Source organism: Camelus dromedarius, chromosome 16 (assembly GCF_036321535.1).
Source record: "Camelus dromedarius isolate mCamDro1 chromosome 16, mCamDro1.pat, whole genome shotgun sequence".
Lineage (NCBI taxonomy): Eukaryota > Metazoa > Chordata > Mammalia > Artiodactyla > Camelidae > Camelus > Camelus dromedarius.
The window spans coordinates 49,998,654-50,017,549 of NC_087451.1; the positions used below are offsets into that span (position 1 = coordinate 49,998,654).

General features: G+C 48.9%; 1 protein-coding gene across 2 annotated transcripts in view; it reads right to left on the reverse strand.

Moving 5' to 3' along the window:
- The window catches only part of MYO1D (myosin ID), a 304,073-nt gene that overhangs the window by 8,546 nt on the left and 276,631 nt on the right, over nucleotides 1-18,896 (reverse strand). Inside the window, exon 22 of one of the 2 annotated variants that reach the window (XM_064495922.1) lies at nucleotides 9,155-9,413. The exons of the other annotated variant lie outside the window; for it this stretch is intronic. Coding sequence (XP_064351992.1) covers nucleotides 9,170-9,413 — 244 coding nt within the window. The 3' untranslated portion in view covers nucleotides 9,155-9,169. Of the gene's footprint in view, nucleotides 1-9,154; nucleotides 9,414-18,896 lie in introns of those variants that run through there. 2 annotated transcript variants of the gene reach the window in all.

Sequence of the window (18,896 nt, forward strand, 5' to 3'; positions counted from 1 at the left end):
ATAAGTAAGAATTAGCATCAGGCCAAAACTATCTTCTCTGTCTATAATATAATACAAATAGAAATCAAAGGAGACTAACAACAGAAAGTATTATATGCTTTTTTGCTAAGTGCTTACACACATATACATGTTTATTGAAGTATAGTCAGTTTACAATGTTGTGTGGATTTCTGGTGTACAGCACAATGCTTCAGTCATATAGGGACATACATGTATTTGTTTTCATATTCTTTTTCACCATAAGTTACTATAAGACATTTAATATAGTTCCCTGGGCTAATACAGTATAAACTTGTTGTTTATCTATTTTATATATAGTAGTTAGTATCTGTAAATCTTGAACTCCCAGTTTATCCTTTCCCATCCCTTCCCCACCTGGTAACCATAAGTTTGTTTTTTATGTCTGTGAGTCTATTTCTGTTTTGTCAGTAAGTTCTTTTGTCTTTTGTCTTTTTTTTTTTTAGATTCCACATGTAAGTGATATCATATGGCATTTTTTTTCTCTTTCTGGCTTACTTCACTTAGAATGACAATCCCCAGGTCACCCATGTTGCTGCTAATGGCATTCTGTTTGATGGCTGAGTAGTATTCCATTGTATAAATATACCACAACTTCTTTATCCATTCATCTGTGGATGGACATTTAGGTTGTTTCTATGTCTTGGCTATTGTAAATAGTGCTGCTATGAACATTAGGGTGCGTGTTATCTTTTTGAATTAAGCTTCCCTCTGTAGAAAGAATGATTTTTTTAAAAAAAGACATAATTAAGAAAGCAGCCTGGACTCATGTCAACATCAGACACTAACCAGAAGACTAGAGGACAGTGTCAAGCATCTTCAAACCCCAGTTGTTAAGAAGTGAGTTGGAGCCGTGGGTGAGCAGGGGCTGGGCTTTGGGGCACACACACTCTGTGCAAGGGTGTGTGGAGGTGTGGACTGTGAATCAGGCATGGGGGAGGCTCACTATTCCAGGGGTGCTTTTTGGGAACTGAAGAATCCTGCAAAGTGTATCACTGCTTTGCATTGTAAATCTAAACCTTCACATATTAGGCGTTCCCTCCTCATGGCTAGTGAAGTTCTCAGGGAAATAAAAGTGTTCATAGGATGACAAACATTTGGACTGATAGGTTTTGGAAACACACGTGCAAGGCTGGAGAAGTTCCAGGAATGACATCAATGAACTTTTTTTTTGAGGTTGAATGGAGATGAGCGGACACTGGTTCCATGCAAATGTCTCAGTAACATCCTGAGGAATGCGCACAGACGCTTCCCAGGATCACTGGGCTGTCTGCTGGCCGGTGCTACGCGGCAGCGTGGCTTGTGCAGGTGTAAAGGGGTCTTGGATCGGGCGAGGGGAGGCTGACAGTCAGCAGCCACTCTTGGAGAAGGTGCCATGTGCCAGGCACTGTGCTAAATACACTTTGCACGCGTCTTCTCATTTAATCTTCACGAGGCACTGTCCTCATGCCCACCATGTAGATGAGGACGCAGAAGTTTAGCAAGGTCACGGGGTTCCGCACGGCTGGAAGGTGGTGAGGCTAGGGTCGAGGCTGAGGAGTCTGTCTCCTGAGCGACATGTTGAAGCCCTGTCCATTCAGTCCTCACGCTGACATGTCTGTCTAGCTGTCGCCTGCGGCACTGCCTCGGCAGCAATGAATTCTCTAATACTTGGTGCTTACGTGTCAGGAAACAGCATTTGGTACCTGCTGTCATGGCGCTAAGGTCGGGCGTCCTGACCCACAACCATGACGCCTACTGTATGTCACTGTCACCACTCGTCTCCCTTCCTGGGTATTTACAACATCACACTGATGTTTCAGGCCTGGCTGATTCCGAGCTGCCAAAGAAGGGGCGTTCTCCCGGAGCCCGGAGAACTCCTGCACTTTTTGGACTATTCCCCGGCGTATGCTGCTGTCTTGACTTGCCCATTGGAGTCCCCGAGGAAGGCTGTTGCTCTGTGGGGACTCCTGGCTTCTGTTTCTGTCAACCAGAAGGTCCCTATTCTTCGTGGTTGGGTGGACCAGGGCCCGGCCTCCGCATGCTGGATGTGGCCTGGCTGAGCGCCCCCGGGAGGCCCAGTGACTGCTGCTCGGGCCTTTGCTGTCTTTTCCTTCTACCAACATCAGAGACCGAGGGGGTGAGGAGGCTCCGTTTTGCTTTATATATATTTGGAATCTGGGCTCTTGACAGGCTGCATTCCTCTGTCCCTCCCAAAATGTCCAAATTAATGCTTTATGTCAGGGATAATGAAACCTTTCAAAACCAAACTAAAAGAACTAAACCCTACCCACAGCTCCCAAAATATGAGGCAAGAACAGAAAACAGAAGCAACCAAACGAAACACCACTGAACCAAACAGAAACCCTGCCGCAAAACAAATGGGACGGCAGCCGTGGATGGGGCGGCCTCCTGGGCCGGGGTCTGGTGCCCCCTTGGGGGGTGCCCGGGCCCCCATCAGCCCCGACAAGAGGTCCGCTGCGTCCATGGCATCTTCCTCGCCTCCTCTTTCTCCCCCCTCCTCTCCCTTCTTTCTCTCCCCTCCACTTCTCACCTCAGTGTTTTACGCTAATGTCCTTGGGGCTTTATTTTATCAAAAAATATCTGTTTGAGAGTTTTTTTTTCCCCTTTGCTGTGTTAAGCTTTTTCTTTCTTTCTTTCCATCTTTGCAGTTTCCTGCTTACACGTCTGCTCCTCCTATCCTGGCACTTCTGTTAATAGCACCTCCAAAGTTAGCGCCGTCTGCGAACACGGGAGTTTATCTTCTCTTCACATCATTAATGAAGGTGCTAAATAAGACTGGATGGAACACGAACCAGGACCCACGTCTTCCTATGAACAGATGATTTTTAGTGGCTTGTCAGAAAACTGCTCTGTCTGCTGTTTAATCTAAACTGGTGTTTGTATGTGGCGGTGGGTCACTGCACAGAGGAGCTGGCAGGTCCCCAGACTCCGCCAGCTGAGCACTGGATGTTTCAGGCAGTTTATGGCTACACACGCTGGTGTCATATACACTAAAAAGAGCATCATCAAAGAAGGCGTAAGTAAGATGAATGATTTCTGGGTTGTAGGATGGCATTTTTTAAATAACAGATTTATCAAGATATAATTAACATACCATAAAATTCATCCTTATAAAGTATACAAGTCACTGATTTTTTAGTAAATTTACAGAGTTGTGCAACCAATGCCACAGTCCAATTTTAGAACATTTCCATTCATCTTTTAAAATTTGACTTCATGGTTAAATACACAATTCCAGATGATTTTTTTTGCTCTCATAGACATAGTATTTTATATTTCTATATATATTTTAAAAATTTACATTATGTACTGTTCATTGTTTCTAAGAACTGTTTAGAGCTTTAGCTTTTAAAATCATAGTTATCAAAGAATAAAGCCAACCACAAAATAAGAACCAACAGAAAGCAGTAATCCAATCATGAAGGACAGTCAGATGTGCTCACACATAATCAAGAAATTAGTCACCTAAGTTATAAATCGTAAGTAGTTCATTTGTGTCTTTTTTTTTAATTTTTTTTCATTTTACACATAAGCGTTATCATATGGCATTTTTCTTTCTGTTTCTGCCTTACTTCACTTAGGGTGACAATCTCCAGGTCCATCTATGTTGCTGCAAATAGCATTATTTTATTCTTTCTTATGGCTGAGTAGTATTTCTTTGTATAAATATACCACATCACCTTTATCCAGTCTTCTGTGGATGGACATTTGGGTTGTTTCCATGTCTTGGCTATTGTAAATTTGTAAATAGTGCTGATATGAACATTGGGGTGCATGTATCTTTTTGGATTAAGGTTCTCTCTGGATATAGGCCCAGCAGTGGGATTGCTGGATCATATGGTAAGTCTATTTTTAGTTTTTTAAGGAACCTCCATGCTGTCCTCCATAGTGGCTGCAGCAACTTACATTCCCACCAACAGCGCAGGAGGGTTCTTTTTTCTCCACACCCTCTACAGCATTTATCATCTGTAGACTTTTTGATGATGGCCATTCTGACTGGTGTGAGGTGATACCTCATTATAGTTCTGATTTGTATTTCTCTAACAATTAGTGATGTTGAGCATCTTTTCATGTGCTTACTGACCATCTTTCTGTCTTCTTTGTAGAGATGTCTATTTAGGTTATCTGCTCATTTTTTGATTGGGTTGCTTGTTTTTTTTTGATATTAAGGTGTATGGGCTGTTTGTATATGTTGGAAATTAGTCCCTTGTTGGTTGCATCATCTGCAAATATTTTCTCCGATTCTGTAGGTTGTCTTTTAGTTCTGTTGATGGTATCCTTAGCTGTGCAAAAGCCTTTAAATTTAACTAGATCCCATTTGTTTACTTTTGTTTTTATTTCTATTACTCCAGGAGCTGGTTCAAAAAACATATTGCTGTGATTTATGTCTGAAAGTGTTGTGTTTTCCTCTAGTTTTATAGCATCTGGTCTTACATTTAAGTCCATTTTGAGTTTTATTTTCATATATGGTGTTAGAGAATGTTCTAATTTCAGCCTTTCACAGGCAGCTGTCCAGTTTTCCCAGCACCACTTATTGAAGAGACTGTCTTTTCTCCATTGTATATTTTTGCCTCCTTTGTTGTAGATTAACTGTAAATGTTTTGGATTTATTTCTTGACTTTCTATCCTTTTCCATTGATCTATGTGTCTGTTTTTGTGCCAGAACCATACTGTTTTGATTACTGTAGGTTTGTAGGATAATCTGAAGTCAGGGAGCATGATTCCCCCAGTTCTGTTCTTCTGTTTCAAGATTATTTTGGCTATTTGGGGTCTTTTGTGTTTCCAAACAAATTTTAACATTTTTTGTCCCAGCTTTGTGAAAAATGTTGTTGGTAATTTGATAGGGATTGCACTGAATCTGTAGATTGCCTTGGGCAATATGGCCATTTTAACAATATTGATTCTTCCAATCCAAGAACATAGTATATCTTTCCAATTGTTTGTCATCTTCGATTTCTTTCTTCAGTGTCAGAGTTTTCAGAATACACGTCTTTTGCCTAGGATGGCATTTTTGAACAGGGTTGGGAACTAAGAGGAAGATTTGCCATTGGCTCAGGAATTCCTCTGCATTATCTTGAAACATATTCTACATCGAACATCTGAGTCTAAGGCTCTGGGATGCAAGATAAATAATAAAACAGCCTTCATTCTCAAAAAGCTCTGAGTCTGGGGAGGGTGGCTACTATAGACGGCGTGAACGCTGGCGCCATCAGAGGCCTGAGAGTGCGCTGAGGAAGCACAGAGCCAGGGGACGTGAAGGCCCCCTCCCTGCCTTCTGCCAGGGTGCAGCCCCTTGGGCTATGTAGCCTGTGGCTTTGATACACAGATGCGTCGTGGGAATAAACTGGGCTCTCGGCACCCTGGTCCAGAATGTGACCTGATTTCTCATCCTCACTCTCCTCCCATTGGTAAGGAGGAAGGCAGAGCCACAGGCAGGGTGTGCAGTTCCCGGGGGAATGAGCGCACTCTTGACCCAGTGGCCTCATCTCCATCCCTCTGACAACGTCCCTTCAACACTAATTGTCCTTCCTCCCTGCAGCCAACCTGGGCCTCCCCAGCCCGGATCTCTAAAACCCAAAGACAGGAGGCAGCGAACTTCCCTTTGGAGGGTGAGGACTTAAACAGAGATGACCCTGAAGCCTAAAACTGAAGTTTAGGGAATTGTGGGGAACAGCAGGCATGGGGCTGGCGTTCAGGACACAGCTGTGTTTGGAGAGTGTGGTGAGAGAGAGACCGGGACAAATGACAGGCAAGGAGGTTAGGCTTAATTCTGTAGGCAGTGGGGACACCCTTAAGGATCCCTCAGTGGAGAAGATAGATAATACTTTGTTTTCAACAGCACATGTACTGCTGTCTGACACAGACCTGTTCGACCCTTGGCTTGTTTACTGTCTGTCTTCCTCTGGCTCCCAGCCCCTCCCCAGAGCTAAGCTCCATGGGGACAGGACCTTCCCCATACGGCTGTGCCTAGAAGAAAGTCTGGCATAAAGTAGGTGCTTATTTAATAAAAGAACGGCTGCATGAAATGGATGGAGAGGAAACAGGTGATGTGGAAGGTAGGCTGACGGGGGCATGTGAGACAGGCAGACCAGGTAGGATACTGTGAACCAAGAAAGAAGGGGCTGTGATGGTGAAGAGGGTCAAGTCAGAGATGCTTCAGAGTGAGAACTTGGGTGACTGAATGTAGATGGTAAAAGGGACAGTCTCCTGTGTCCCTAGGTTTTCAGTGTGGGTGATGGTGAAGGAGGCAGAATAAGTTTGGTTCTGGACAGTGTTGAGTTTCACCTCTTCTGGAAAAAGATCCAAAGGGTTTCACTGCATATTATGTCAACTCAGGAACATACGCCTCATCGCTCTCCCGCCCTTAAAGGAACACGCGAGCCAGTCCCGTAGATCATACATCACGATGCTCAAAACCTATTGGCAAATTTTATTATAAAACCAGTATTTACAATGTTATGGTTGGTGCTGTGCTCTGCGAAGCCAACAAGCCTGGAATGTGACAATTTAGTGTTAAAATGGCAAGTGAGCAGCCTGGCCGTCAGCCTCACCAGCCCCCCCACAACAAACTCCTTAACATTTCTAACTTTTTATTCAGTGTTCTTTTTCATACTTTTCCTCCCATTCTTTCCAGCAATCTGAAAACGTCCAAACTTTAAGAGCAGATTTCCTAGGTGCACTAGTGCAAATAAGTAACAGGGTGGGGTGGGGCGAGGAAGAAAGCCCTAATTCCTGCTGTGCAAACAGAAGGTCATGTTCTCTAAAACTGTGGTGACCTACAGAAAACTGGTCCCTGTCCAGCAACAATCAGCGAATTAACGGTTTACTGAACGGTTAGTTCAGGTCCCCATTTAGAGGTGGTCCGCACATCAGACTTTTGACGAGCCTGGAAAGAGTGATTTCTCACGGATACTAACCAGCCCTTTGGAACTTTGGCTTTAACACCCCGGGGAGTCTGACACCCAAGCTGGCAGCAGCAGGAGGGAAGAGACAGGGACCGGGGACTTCCAGGTTCCGTGCATGTCTAGGAATGTTGCTTCATCAGGACAGGAGAGGATGGGGCTGGTGGAGAGAAGAGGCCTTCGGGCTCAGCTAGTCTAGGGTGTGAATCCAGCTGGAAGGCTCTGGGCGATCATTTGTCCTCTGATGCTTGGTTTCCTGAACTGGGGTAGTTAACACTGGTAATGCTTTCTTCCAAAGGGTCGTGGTGAGTGCTGAAGGAGAAAATATTCATATGCCCAGTGGCCAGGGCAACGCCCGGCTCAGGGTAAGCGCCCCTTGACATTAAGTGCCTGGTAATGGAGTCAAGTGCTTGAATGACGGAGGTTCTTCTGTTTAGAGTGCTGGTTAAACAATGGATACAAGGGCTGAAAGGACCCTTGCCCTGGGGCTCAAGGCCGTTGCTTGACCAGAGAGAGAGCCCCTTAAGAAAAAACTGTGCCACCTCCTAGGGCCATGCTGGTGAAAAGGCTGGTTCCAGAAGGCCTTTTAACTTGTTCGTGGGTATGTTAAAATCCCATCTAAGCCGACATCTTCTTGGGGGCGGATGACACAGTTCCTCTTATGCATTTTTTTCCACCTTGCTCTTAGGAAACCTTACCGCCCATTCAGGCCACTGTCCTCCACAGCGCAGAATATCTGATTCGGTAGCAAGTAAGCTGGGGATTTCTGTTCTAAGGGGGAATTCAAGGAGGTTAAAACAGAAGCAACTAGCTCATAAACCAACCCCAGAACACTGAGATGAAAAGAAACAAATTGCCCACTTTCCACCACCTGTTTGAGAACAGAAGGGTTTGCAGTCAGTTATGTCAGCTAAAAAGACGTACCCTGGGTCAGTGTGGTACAGAAGCCCTTCCCGCACAAGTGCTTTTGATGGAAAGTCCACCCCCTGCTCCGATGCACCCTTTCATGCTGGTGGTAACAGAGGCAACACAGGCCTTTCCATCAACGTGTTCTGCACACTTCTTAGCAGCTCTGCTTTTCCTTTCTGCATTTGCTATTTTAAGCGAGTACATAATGAATCAATTTTCAGACTCTTGCTCAGCGCCACCACTACAGAACTGAGAACTCTGTAATCTCGTCAGGCCATGCAGAACAGTATTCCAACAGATGAGACGCTCCATGCAGCCTTACCTCCCCTTTCCTGGGGTGGGGCATCTATTTCTGGCCCTTTAATGAGAGAGGAACCAGTGGCGGTGGTCCAGGCCCACTTGCTCAGGAATCCCACATCACAGAAGCCATCCACCCTGTCCCTGCCGCTGGGAGACACATCAAAGGCCCCGTGGGGTCTCAAGCCCATTCAACTGCTCTCTCATTTTTTAAGTGCCCAGAAATGGGTTGTTTGGATTCAGGCTGGTGCTTCCTGGCTGGGAATGAGAGTGTGGGATCGCTCAGGCCACACGGTGCTTTTCCTGCCAGCCCTGAAGTGCTCCTCTTCTCCCCATGATCCCTGGCATGATGGAAGAGGCCCAAGGGTAACCGTACTTCCCTGTCCCCCATCTCCTAAGAGATTTCTATGTGACGTGTCCCCCATGTGGCTTCTTGCCAAATTTGGCCCTCGAGTGTAGACACATTTCGACTAGAAAGCCAACTGCATCTGGTTCTCTCGGTGGGTGGCGTGGGCAGGCTTCCCTGCTGTGTGTGCGCCGTGGCTTCTCATACAGGCCCGTTCACTGCCTGCAGGGCTCCCTGGGGTACGGAGCTGAGCAATCCGTGGCTCCACCCGCTGGCTCGTAGATGAGTTGGTCACACTTCCCAGGGATCTACCCTTCCCACCGGGCTGGTATAAACAGGCCGGGCCACTTCCACCAAGTCCTCCAGGTCCCACTCCTTTTAGCCCACATCAGAACCGGCGCAACAGACGAGACGGAATGAGTGCACAAGTGAGTGATTCTACTGAAAAGTGAGTAATTCAATAATAATCGACACCACAGTCCCTCGACAGAACTAAATCATGGCATCGAATGATTCAGCCATCCGGATGGGGACCTTGAATTACTGGCTCAACTTCATCAGCATAAAAACCATCAAACCAAACAAACACACTCTTCCTCTGGGGCGGGAAGTCAGACTCCCTGAGTGATATTTAGGTCACTGCTGCCTGGGCAAGTCTGAAAAATGGTTCGTGCCCTGATTAGACAGGCTTGTTTTAAATGACTGTCAAAGGAGGGGACCTGCAGGGTTCTGAAGGCAGAGTGGGGCTGGAGAGCAGGGCCTCTCCCGGAAGTTGGCGGAAGCACGACAGCTCTCTGCCCGGCCTCCGGTGTGTCAGCCTCCGCTTCACAGTTGAAATCGAATCTCTGGGTTTGGTGCGAGTGCGTGTCCCCGTTTCCTCTTGCCTGCATTCTAGCAACACACACAGCAACATCCTCAACCCTGACTGAGCAGCGGGCCTGTTGAAGGAGCATCAGAAAAGCGGTGGTCAGTCCCCACTCAGAGAGGCTATGATCCGTCGGGCCGCGTGTGGCCCCTGGATGTCGGGTGGCTCTCCTGTGCGCCGCAGAGCCCCGGAGCCGCCCCTTCCCCGGGGGTGACCCAAGGAGCGCTGCCTTGCCTTGGGTAAGCCCTCCAGTCAGCTGCTCAGGAACTGGCCTGGCAAATGACAGCGTTCCCCTTGTTTACAATGTGACTGATGATTCAAGCTTTTCATTATGACGAATTTCAGACATACACTAGAGAGAACAGTTACACAAGAATTATTTAGAACACTTTACAAAGGGATTGCGTACAGGAAGGGTTGAGCCCTTGGAGGGTCATGAAGCTCACAAGAGGATGGGGGCAGTGGGCACCCCTCCTGCCATCCTGGGTCACCCTTTGGACAGCACCCAGGCACTGTCACTCTGTCAGCACCCTCTTTCTTGTCCACTTCTCCTTTCTTTATTCAACAGATACAGACTAAGTCCTGAACGGCCCTTGAAGATACAGTGGCGTAAAAGACAAGTGTTGCTCCTGCCCTCACCAAAATTACAGTCTGGTGTGGAGACGTGAATTACACACTCACTGTCTATCCCTCATTCTGGGAAGAGCTGCTCTGTAAAAAGTGCAGAATCACATGGTGGGGGACCTAAACTACTGTCATCCACTCTTGGAGGAACTGGGGAGCACTTTCTTGAGGAAGTGATAGTGATATTAAATTTTAATACCATATTTTATTTGTAAAGGCAAATACTAAATGCACATGGTGTAACATTCACAGGTAAGAGGGTATATGTGGGGGAAGGTACATTTTCCTTCTAGCTCTATGCTCTGGCCTCCCTGTTCCCCTCCCTATAGGCAACCACAGTTCTACTTACTGTGCATCAGTCCAGACACTGTTCTGTGTGAATACAGCCAATAAATATATACGTATACATGTATATTCATGGGGTGATTTTAAACCCCAGTCTTTAACCATTTTAAAGGCATACCTTTCATTCCGGATGTAGGGATGACAGTGATGGGACCCTGGTATGTTATGGAAGCAAGGCGATACTGGAGAGCCACTGACTTGTGACCCTGGTAAGTGGTCTAAGGTTTCTGGCTGTTCATCAGTGTTCCATCATTTAAGTACTAGGTGTGACCTTCAGAATATGGGAGAGGTCATTCCAAAAAGATCCTGTTAAACCAAATATCTCACTATGTGTTGGATATAGTTGGTGTCTAGAAAATGCTTTTTATTTTAAAAATCTAATTAGACCATGGTGTGTCCTTTTTATGGACACTCCACTAGAGTAGCACACATCTGTTATCTTTTTGCTCTCTTTTTTTTTTCCCTCTCAAAGGCGAGGGGAAAAACTAGACCATGAGCCAGTCTGACGTTTTAAACCAGTGCCATTAGAGCGGCTGTGTTGCCCCAGGACAAGGATGGATGACAGAAGCGTTATGGGTTGGGGGTCATTACTGTGGCCCCAGCGCCCTTCATTACTAGCTTATGTGGATGCTAACTGCAGTACAGCAACCCCTCCTCCCCCAATCAAGAGTTTAGGTCCTGGAAGCCCTGGTACTTCTGCTCTGGGGTAACCCCATCCTGATGAGTTCTCTGGGGCCAGATGAGGCACGTGCATTTCCATGACTCTTAGCTCCGGTGACTCTGGGGATGTGTAGGTGCGCAATGCAGGGCGGCCGGAGGCCTCGCCGGGCCTTTCACACCAGGGTGACAACGGCGGGCCACAGCCACAGGCCATGAGCCCGAAGGCAGTCATCCAGGAGGGGGAGGAACAACAGTGCCTATTCTCTTAATCCTCTTTTTAAAATATCGGTTTCAAGTGAGGCGTTAAGGTCCCCGAGAATAACAAACGGGCCCTGGGCCCTGACTGTGCCGCTGGGTTGAGGGAGCGGCCCCTGCTTGGTCCAGCACCGGCACCGGCACCTGCGGGCGAGGGGATCCACGACCTGCGGCAGCTCAGGAAGGGCTGCTGTCGGAGAGCGTGGGGGCGGGACGACAAGGGGGGGGGGGGGCCCGGGAGGGAGCGAGACAAAGAATCTGCACCCGCCCGGGTGGGCTGCGGCGGGGGAGGCGGCGCCGGGCCCAGGCAGCCGCTTTTAGCTCCGCCGCTCCCCGGTCGCCATGGCAACGCGGGCATTAGCGATTCCATCTGACATTAAAATGCCGACGCCGGCCCGGAGCGGGGGTGCCGCGGCCGGCGGGTGGAAAATGCGCGCGCGCGCACACACGCCCACCGAGGCGGGCGGAGCGAGCTCCTTTTAGGCGGTAGTTTTATGCATCATTTATCGTGCCCCCCACCATCTGCCCTGCCTCCTTCCGGCTGTTTTTGTTTGTTTGTCTTTCTAGAGAAGGTGATGATTTGGGGCTTAGATCATCTGCTGGCATATTGATGAGCTCACTGGGTCGCTGGAAAGGGAATGGGGATCAGGATCTGGGTTAGCTGAGGGTATGTGACTGGTTTAAGACATAAAACATTAAGAAACGGAGTATCTGGGCAAATAGCAGGCTTTCTTTTTCTTTCTTTTCTTTTTTAAACCAGGGCTATGAATTAGCCAGAAATAGTTAAAAGGAAAGGGAGCAGAAAGGGCTACCCTGCAGACATGTGAAACAGGATTAGTGGAAACCCTAAAGACCGGGGCCCACGGGAACCATCCTGCAGCAGTTTGCTGCAGGTGACAATTTCACCGCTCAGACCTCTGCTCCAGAAAAAGAAAATCAATCTGTGCACCTTTTTTTTTTTTTTTTTTTCGGGTACCTGAAGCCCAACCTTGTGGTATTCTCTCAAACTGCATTTTGGCACGCACAGGGAAAGGCTCATGAAACTATACTCTGAGGGGGGAAACTGACCTTAATCACCTCTGTAACTGGTGAGCCCACAATGGGGATGGCCACACATCAGGTAAGGGTGGTGGCCCAGCCACTGTGCACAAGTGGAGTCTGCAGAGAGGACCTCCCAAGGCCAGCCTCCTGAATGCCATAGGGACCGGACCCAGAAACACCCCGGTAGCCTGATGCCTCACTGTGAAGGCAAACAGAGACCAATGGGTGTGGTTGGGAAGTTTCTGAAAACTCAGCAAAGCATGGGCAGGAACACATGCCTTCTCAAGCCACCAGGTGAAGTCTCCCCTGTGTGACACAGCTCTCCTGCATCTGGAGCATCCCACTCGGTAAGAACATAAAGAGGGATGTTGATGAATAACTGGCGTGTGATGGGGTGGTGCTGGCTGGCAGGAGCTGGCTCCCAACTGCTCTCCTCTCAGCTGCCGGGTTCCCAGGCATGAGAGGGTATCCTGTCTCCGACTGCACCGCCCTTTCCTGACCAATAGAATGGGGTCCATCTATCTGGACAGAGGCTGTGTCCATTCCAAGAGAAGCCTCTCTGGTATCCAAGGGTAGGGGAGGAGTCTTCTCAACTCGGCCTTGCCACAGCTGAGGACACAGGCCATGAATAAAGACAATAAATGCGAACTGTGATGGTTCCTGCATCCCAGAATTCTGACCATATTCAAAGATGACTGGCAAAGTTCATCTTCCCAACAGGTGGAGATAAACAATGAGTAGAAGGACTAAGATGCTGAGAACACGGGGCAGGGAATTTGTCCGCTCTGTTCAGCAAGGCCTCCAGACAACACACTCTTTGAACAGATTTACTGAAAAGACCAAACCTCGATTCTGGAAGCTGAGAGTTCTAGAGCTGGGCCTTGAGAGATGCTCTGACCTTGAGGGTTGCTTTAAGCAGGGAAACATCTCAAGCATTCTGGCCAGAAGGCGGTCTATTTATTTCCTCCAGGCCTCTCCCTCAGGGACAGATGGCCCGTGCCTCCCTCTAGTGTTACTGCATCCTGATGGCGGCGAAGTTCTTCCAAACCATGACAACCAACCTACTCCTTAGAAACACACCGAAAATAGGGGTGAGAAGGCCCAGGCGGTGCACATCATTTCTGCAGTCTAAAATGAGTGTCAGGTTGGTGAACGTTAGGGCAGTCTCCTTTTAGAGGCCGACTTTGTGTGATAAAGGCCCACAGATTCCCACACAATCACGAACAAAATGGAAAGAACTCTGAGGAAGTTAAAGGAAGAGGAATTTTCATGGTCTCATATATGTTGCTCCTTTGCTTGCTAGCCGGTGCTTCAAGGAACATTTAAATACAGATAATAGTGAAACGAATGCCCGATAATTTAAAGTGATTTGGGAAAACCTTAATTTGCTGAGATATGGATGGTGACTGCTGCTTTGTCCATGGAACACTAGCCAGCCACCCTGGATTAAATAAACCCGTTTCCCTGAACTGTTTCAAATATTCATGTCTAACAAAAAGGTGCATATCCTCCAGGAGCAAATGATTTTTTGTTTCATGGTTAAAGGAAAAACTGAAAATGATAAAGGTATCAAGTAAATTCTCTTCATGGGGTATCTATTCCCCCACCACTCGCCACCCCAACTCCCCCATCTCACCACGGGAGGCTTGATTCTGTCTCCTAACTACGAGCGGAAAGCTCTGAACCCAGGGTCAGATGCCTTTGGACCAAAAGTAGGTCCCTGTTGGTGGTCAGAATGAGAGAATTCTGTCCTAAACCACCCCAAGTTCTTGCAGGCCTTCTTAATTTTTAGGTATTCCTTAAGACGAATTAAAGCGTCACAGTGCTTGGAGGGGGGAATCGGTGAATGACGTATTAGGAAGATGAGACATGCTGTTTCCTGAACAGGCAGCAGAGTCTGGAGGGAATGGGATACGGAGCAAGTATGATGTGATGCTAAGACGGGGAGGGGTAGGAGGGTGGGATGGCCCGGTACCAAGGGGCCTGCGGCATGAAGCTGAGGGGCCGTGTGCAGATGCTCCGAAAGGGAGACCAAGGCAAAGTCACAGCAGAGCAGAGGCGTCCCGCGGCCAAGACTGACACCCTGTGCTTCTGAGGTGGGGCCAGCCCCACCGCACTGCATGTCCATCTCCTCACTGTCTGAGTCCCCAAGCCTCGTGACAACGGTGTGGTCACGCCACATCGCCCACCTGTCTGCCATACACAAGACAGGAGACTAGAGACGCAGCCGAGGGAGAGCCTGCGAGTGGCCAGGAGAGAGACGGGAGGACAGGAGGGGTGGGAGGAAAGGGAACGTGGTGTGTTCAGCGTAGTGGTGGGCCTTCAGGGGTCCCCCTACAATTTCATTTGCCGGATAAGGAACCGGGCCCCAGCAGGGCCGGCTCACTCACGGAGGTGACGGTGGAAGCGAAACTCTCGCCTACACTCAGATTTCCGACTCGGCGTCCATTCATCTCGTTTCTGCGAGGGAAGGGAAGGGCAGAAGGACCAGGTACCACCAATAACGAAACAGCAAAATGCAAATGAAAACCAGAAAAACTCTCCAGAGGAAACCGAGACGACTCTAAAAATCAGTCCGTTTAGTCTCTGGGACAAAATAACAGAACCTGAAGCAGTTCAGCGTCGAGACGGCCGGCGCGCAGCGGCACTGGCTGAGGCGAATCCTGGCTTCTCCACTGACAGGCAGTGTATCTGGGGCCAGTTTCTAAACCTCTCCCAGCCTCAGTTTCCTCAGGCATGAAATGGGGATAAACACACCTTGGCAAAGACTTCCTCAGCAAACAGCCTGGAGCATAAGTACTTCCTAAGAGTTCGCCGTTACTATAATTATGATCACTACCAAGCTGCCACAGCCAGGGACACGTTTGTTTTTCTTACTAAAAAAAACGCAGTTTAAAAAGAAAAAAAACAAACTTATTGGCGGTTTCTATGCATGGGAAAGCATATCTATTTTCTTTCTTTGGGGCTCGAAGAGTATATATATTTCTTTTTGAATTTCCCACAATAAAAAAAGCACCTGGTCGCTTTTGTCTTCGGTGGCGCGTGCTTCCTCCTGAGGTCAATGTACTTTTTCCTCCGTTGGTGAGAAAGTCCCAGTCTCGGTCTCACAGCTGAAAAAAGGGTTGCTTCTTAGCAGAGTGGCACAGACTTCACGCTCCCGGGGCTGAGGCGGAGGGTGGGAACACGGAGCAAGCTGCCTGCTTCCACGTGTCAGTAGTTCTGTTTTCCTTAGGAAATCAGTTGGACTTGGCTCATAGCTGAGACTAGGAATTCTCAGTCTGAAGGAGTGCAGGTGCCACCACACTTTTTTCCTCATCTGTAAAATGGGTACTGAGGTTTAACCCGTTAATACGAATGGGGAACGGCAGACCCCTGGGGTCCAGGAGTGTTATTTCTTCGGCCTCTCAGGTGATGCTCCTCTGACCACTGGTCCAGTGGCCCAGAGACAAACCTCCCCTCTCTCCTGCCCCACGTGGATTTTCAGGGCTGTCTCCTCTAGAGACTTCCTGAAGGGTTTTACATTCCTGGTTATTTTTAGCCTCATTTAGTTGCACTGTTCAAACGCGGTCAGGGCATGGCACGCAGCTGTGGAAAGCAGCTGCCGTGGTTTGATTTCTAGTCAGTACCACCTGACATTTCTTGTCGGTGACTTCTAAAATTCCTTGTATTTTTTCCAGGTCATCTCAAGAACTTTTTCCCCCTGGAGCGTTGGGTGTGACATCTGAGCTGTGTATCTGATAACCCGCTTCAGGTTGGGTATGAACCTGGAACCCCGCTAGAAAGGTAGACAGATTTCAGTTTTGGGGGACCCAGAAGGAGCAGGTCTGGGACGAGAGTCAGTGTGGTGGGCTCTGGTCCTCACAGCTTCCTTAAGGCCCTCCCTCTAGCTTTCCAATTTTAGAAAGGGGTGGGGGCCGCTGTCTCTTGAGGTCGCAGGGAGGAGGCAGGAGGAGGCAGCACACTGGCCTGAGGGGAGCCTCACTTCAGTGACAGCAGCTGAAATGGACAAGAGGCCGAGCTGGGCTCCTCGGCCGGGGGAGATCTGGGCTGGGCCATGTGCTTCTTCCCGCTTCTCCATCCTCTCTGCCCCACACGTGCTTACCTCCCTGTCTCTCTGGGTCGTTCAGTTATTAGCTTCTCGGTTCACCCGCACACACCCACCTGCCATGATGCTTCTGCCTTGCAGCCTTCTGCACCCTGTTGTTGCCTGGACGGCCCTTGGTCCATTTTCCAGACCAACGTGTCGTTTGATTCTCAACACCAGCATCACTTTTGGGAGTCTTTTCTGATCCATCAAGAAAGGCTTAACTGTCCCTTTGATGTATCTGACACATTGGATTGTAGCTGCCTATTTACTCAACCAGTCCCCCACTAGGCTGCAAACGCCGGGCAGGCTCACGCTATGGTTCACTGGTGTATCTCCACTTCCCAGTCTCTGGCCTAGCACACAACAGATGCGCTGTAAGTATTTGTTGAATAATGTTTCACACTCACTGAGAACGCCCTCTTTTTTCCCCTCCCCTATATATTTTTTAGACCGTAAACTCTTTGCTCCTCAAATCAATTCTCTAAGCCTTCTATTTTATCACAATATCCAGCTCAAGTCCTTTGTTGGTTCTGCGTTTGAAGGAATCTTCAATTTTGCATATAGGTATGAAAATGTGATGCTACAGACTTCTAGACAGAGTCTGTGTCTAAGATAAATACATCAAGGGAAGGTGGAAATCTGGGCTGGATGACTGAGGCTTTTCCTCTGTATCCTGGTCATTCTCCTTTGTGAAGTCTTTTTTTTTTTTTTGTGGGCTGCTAAGGTCAGATCCCTTTTTTCAAGTTCTTCTTGACAAGGAGATGGCACAGGTGTTCTAACCAAGAAAAAATCTTCCATTGATCATCTGGAACTGTTTTTCATTTCCTTTCAAGAGAATTCTTACAGTAGAGAGAGGAAGTGTTCGGTTGCACACAGTCTCCACGAAGGCACCCTGTCCGCCCCAGCCCCAGCCCTCCGCGCCAGCGAGGCGGAACTAACTCCACACGGCAGCACCGCGGGTCTCTCTGCAATGACTTTTCAGAGGGCTGTTTTTTGTACTGTCACAACAGGTGTCTTTCCCCAGCCCTCGCCAACAAGTGGTATTTTTAAGCAGCAGTATACAGGGTGTGTAGGATGACAGTGCGTGCCTCCTGTACCTGCCACGCAGCATCTGGCATAGGAGTCAACCTTTGGCCTGAAAAGAGGCCACAGGAACAAGGTCTCCATCCAGACACAGGGCTGCAGACTGGCACTAATGGCATCTGGAGCCACGCCTGGAGCTGCGGGATCCACCCTGCAGGCTGCTGAGATAACTGGCCGGTGGCGGCTAACCGGAGTGGGGAGGGGTCCGTGTGGCTGTCCCAGGGGTGTGTGCAAGATGAATGATGACTGAGCGACTGGTCTGCTGAGATACTGCGTGGACTGGGAGCTGAGGCTCTGCTTCCCGCCCTCGTTGACTATGTCCCAGAGATGCCCAGACAGCCAGGAAGAGGCAAGATGTTTCCCGCGTGAAGCAAATATAAGCAAAAGCAAAACAACTCGATTCTTAGGGCAACAAAAAGCGTGTGCCTGTCCTGCCCCTCCAGCCAGTGGTTTGGGGGGAGAAGGCAGCCTGATGGAGACGTCTGACGTCCTCTGCCCTTTGGAGTGCTGCTTGCAAGGCACCGAGGACCCTGTTGCTACTGCAGGGGGCAGAAAGTGAGAAGGTGGGACGCACCAGGCCAGTGCTGGGAAGCTGGTCTCCTCAGATCAGCAAGTCGGGAGGGAGGGTAGCTAACCCTTCTGTAGAACTTGGGGGTGTGTGTGAGAATTATGGGGATGGGTGGCAGGATAGGCTGAAGAACGGCCCTGAAAAGATAGCCCCGTCCTAATCCCTGGAAGGTTACGTTATATTGCAAAAAAAGGCCATTGCAGATGGGATTACATGAGGCTCCTGTGATGGGAGAATAGCCGATATTACCCAGGTGGCGCCCACATGCAGTCACAAGTGTCCTTATATGAGGGAGGCGGAGGGAGCTCTGACACAGCCAGAGAGAAGGTGATGTGATCGGGGTGGGGGGGCAGGGACTGGAGGGATGCGGCCACGGACCCCGGGATGCCAGCTGTCCCAGAAGCTGCGGGAAGCGGCACGGGGTGGATTCTCCCTTGGAGCCTCTGGAAGGCGCACCGTCCTGCGGCCCCTCTGACTCTGGGCCCAAAGCAAATCAGCGATAACTGATTCTGGCCTGCTGGCCTGCAGAACGGTGAGGGAACAAATTTCAGCTGTTTAAGCCGCCAAGCTTTTGGCAATGTGTTACGGCAGCCAGGATAAGATACAGTTTGGGTAGACGTGCCACTCGATGAGGCTTCCGACTCTGTTCCAACAAGCAGTATAAGGTGGGGCCAACGAGAGAGAAGAACAAGCATTTCTCAGTGTTCTATTCACCACATGGAGCAGTAGCAGGGTTCTGTATGAACGCACACTCCACCTTCTCCTGGATCTGAATCAGCCACTGCGCTTACCTAGCTCTGCAGTGTTAGGGTGTCTCTAGCGTAATCCATGGCCAACTGAGGCAGGCAGCTGTGAACTGACGGAAGGAGCTGTGAAACAATCTCGCCCAGCTT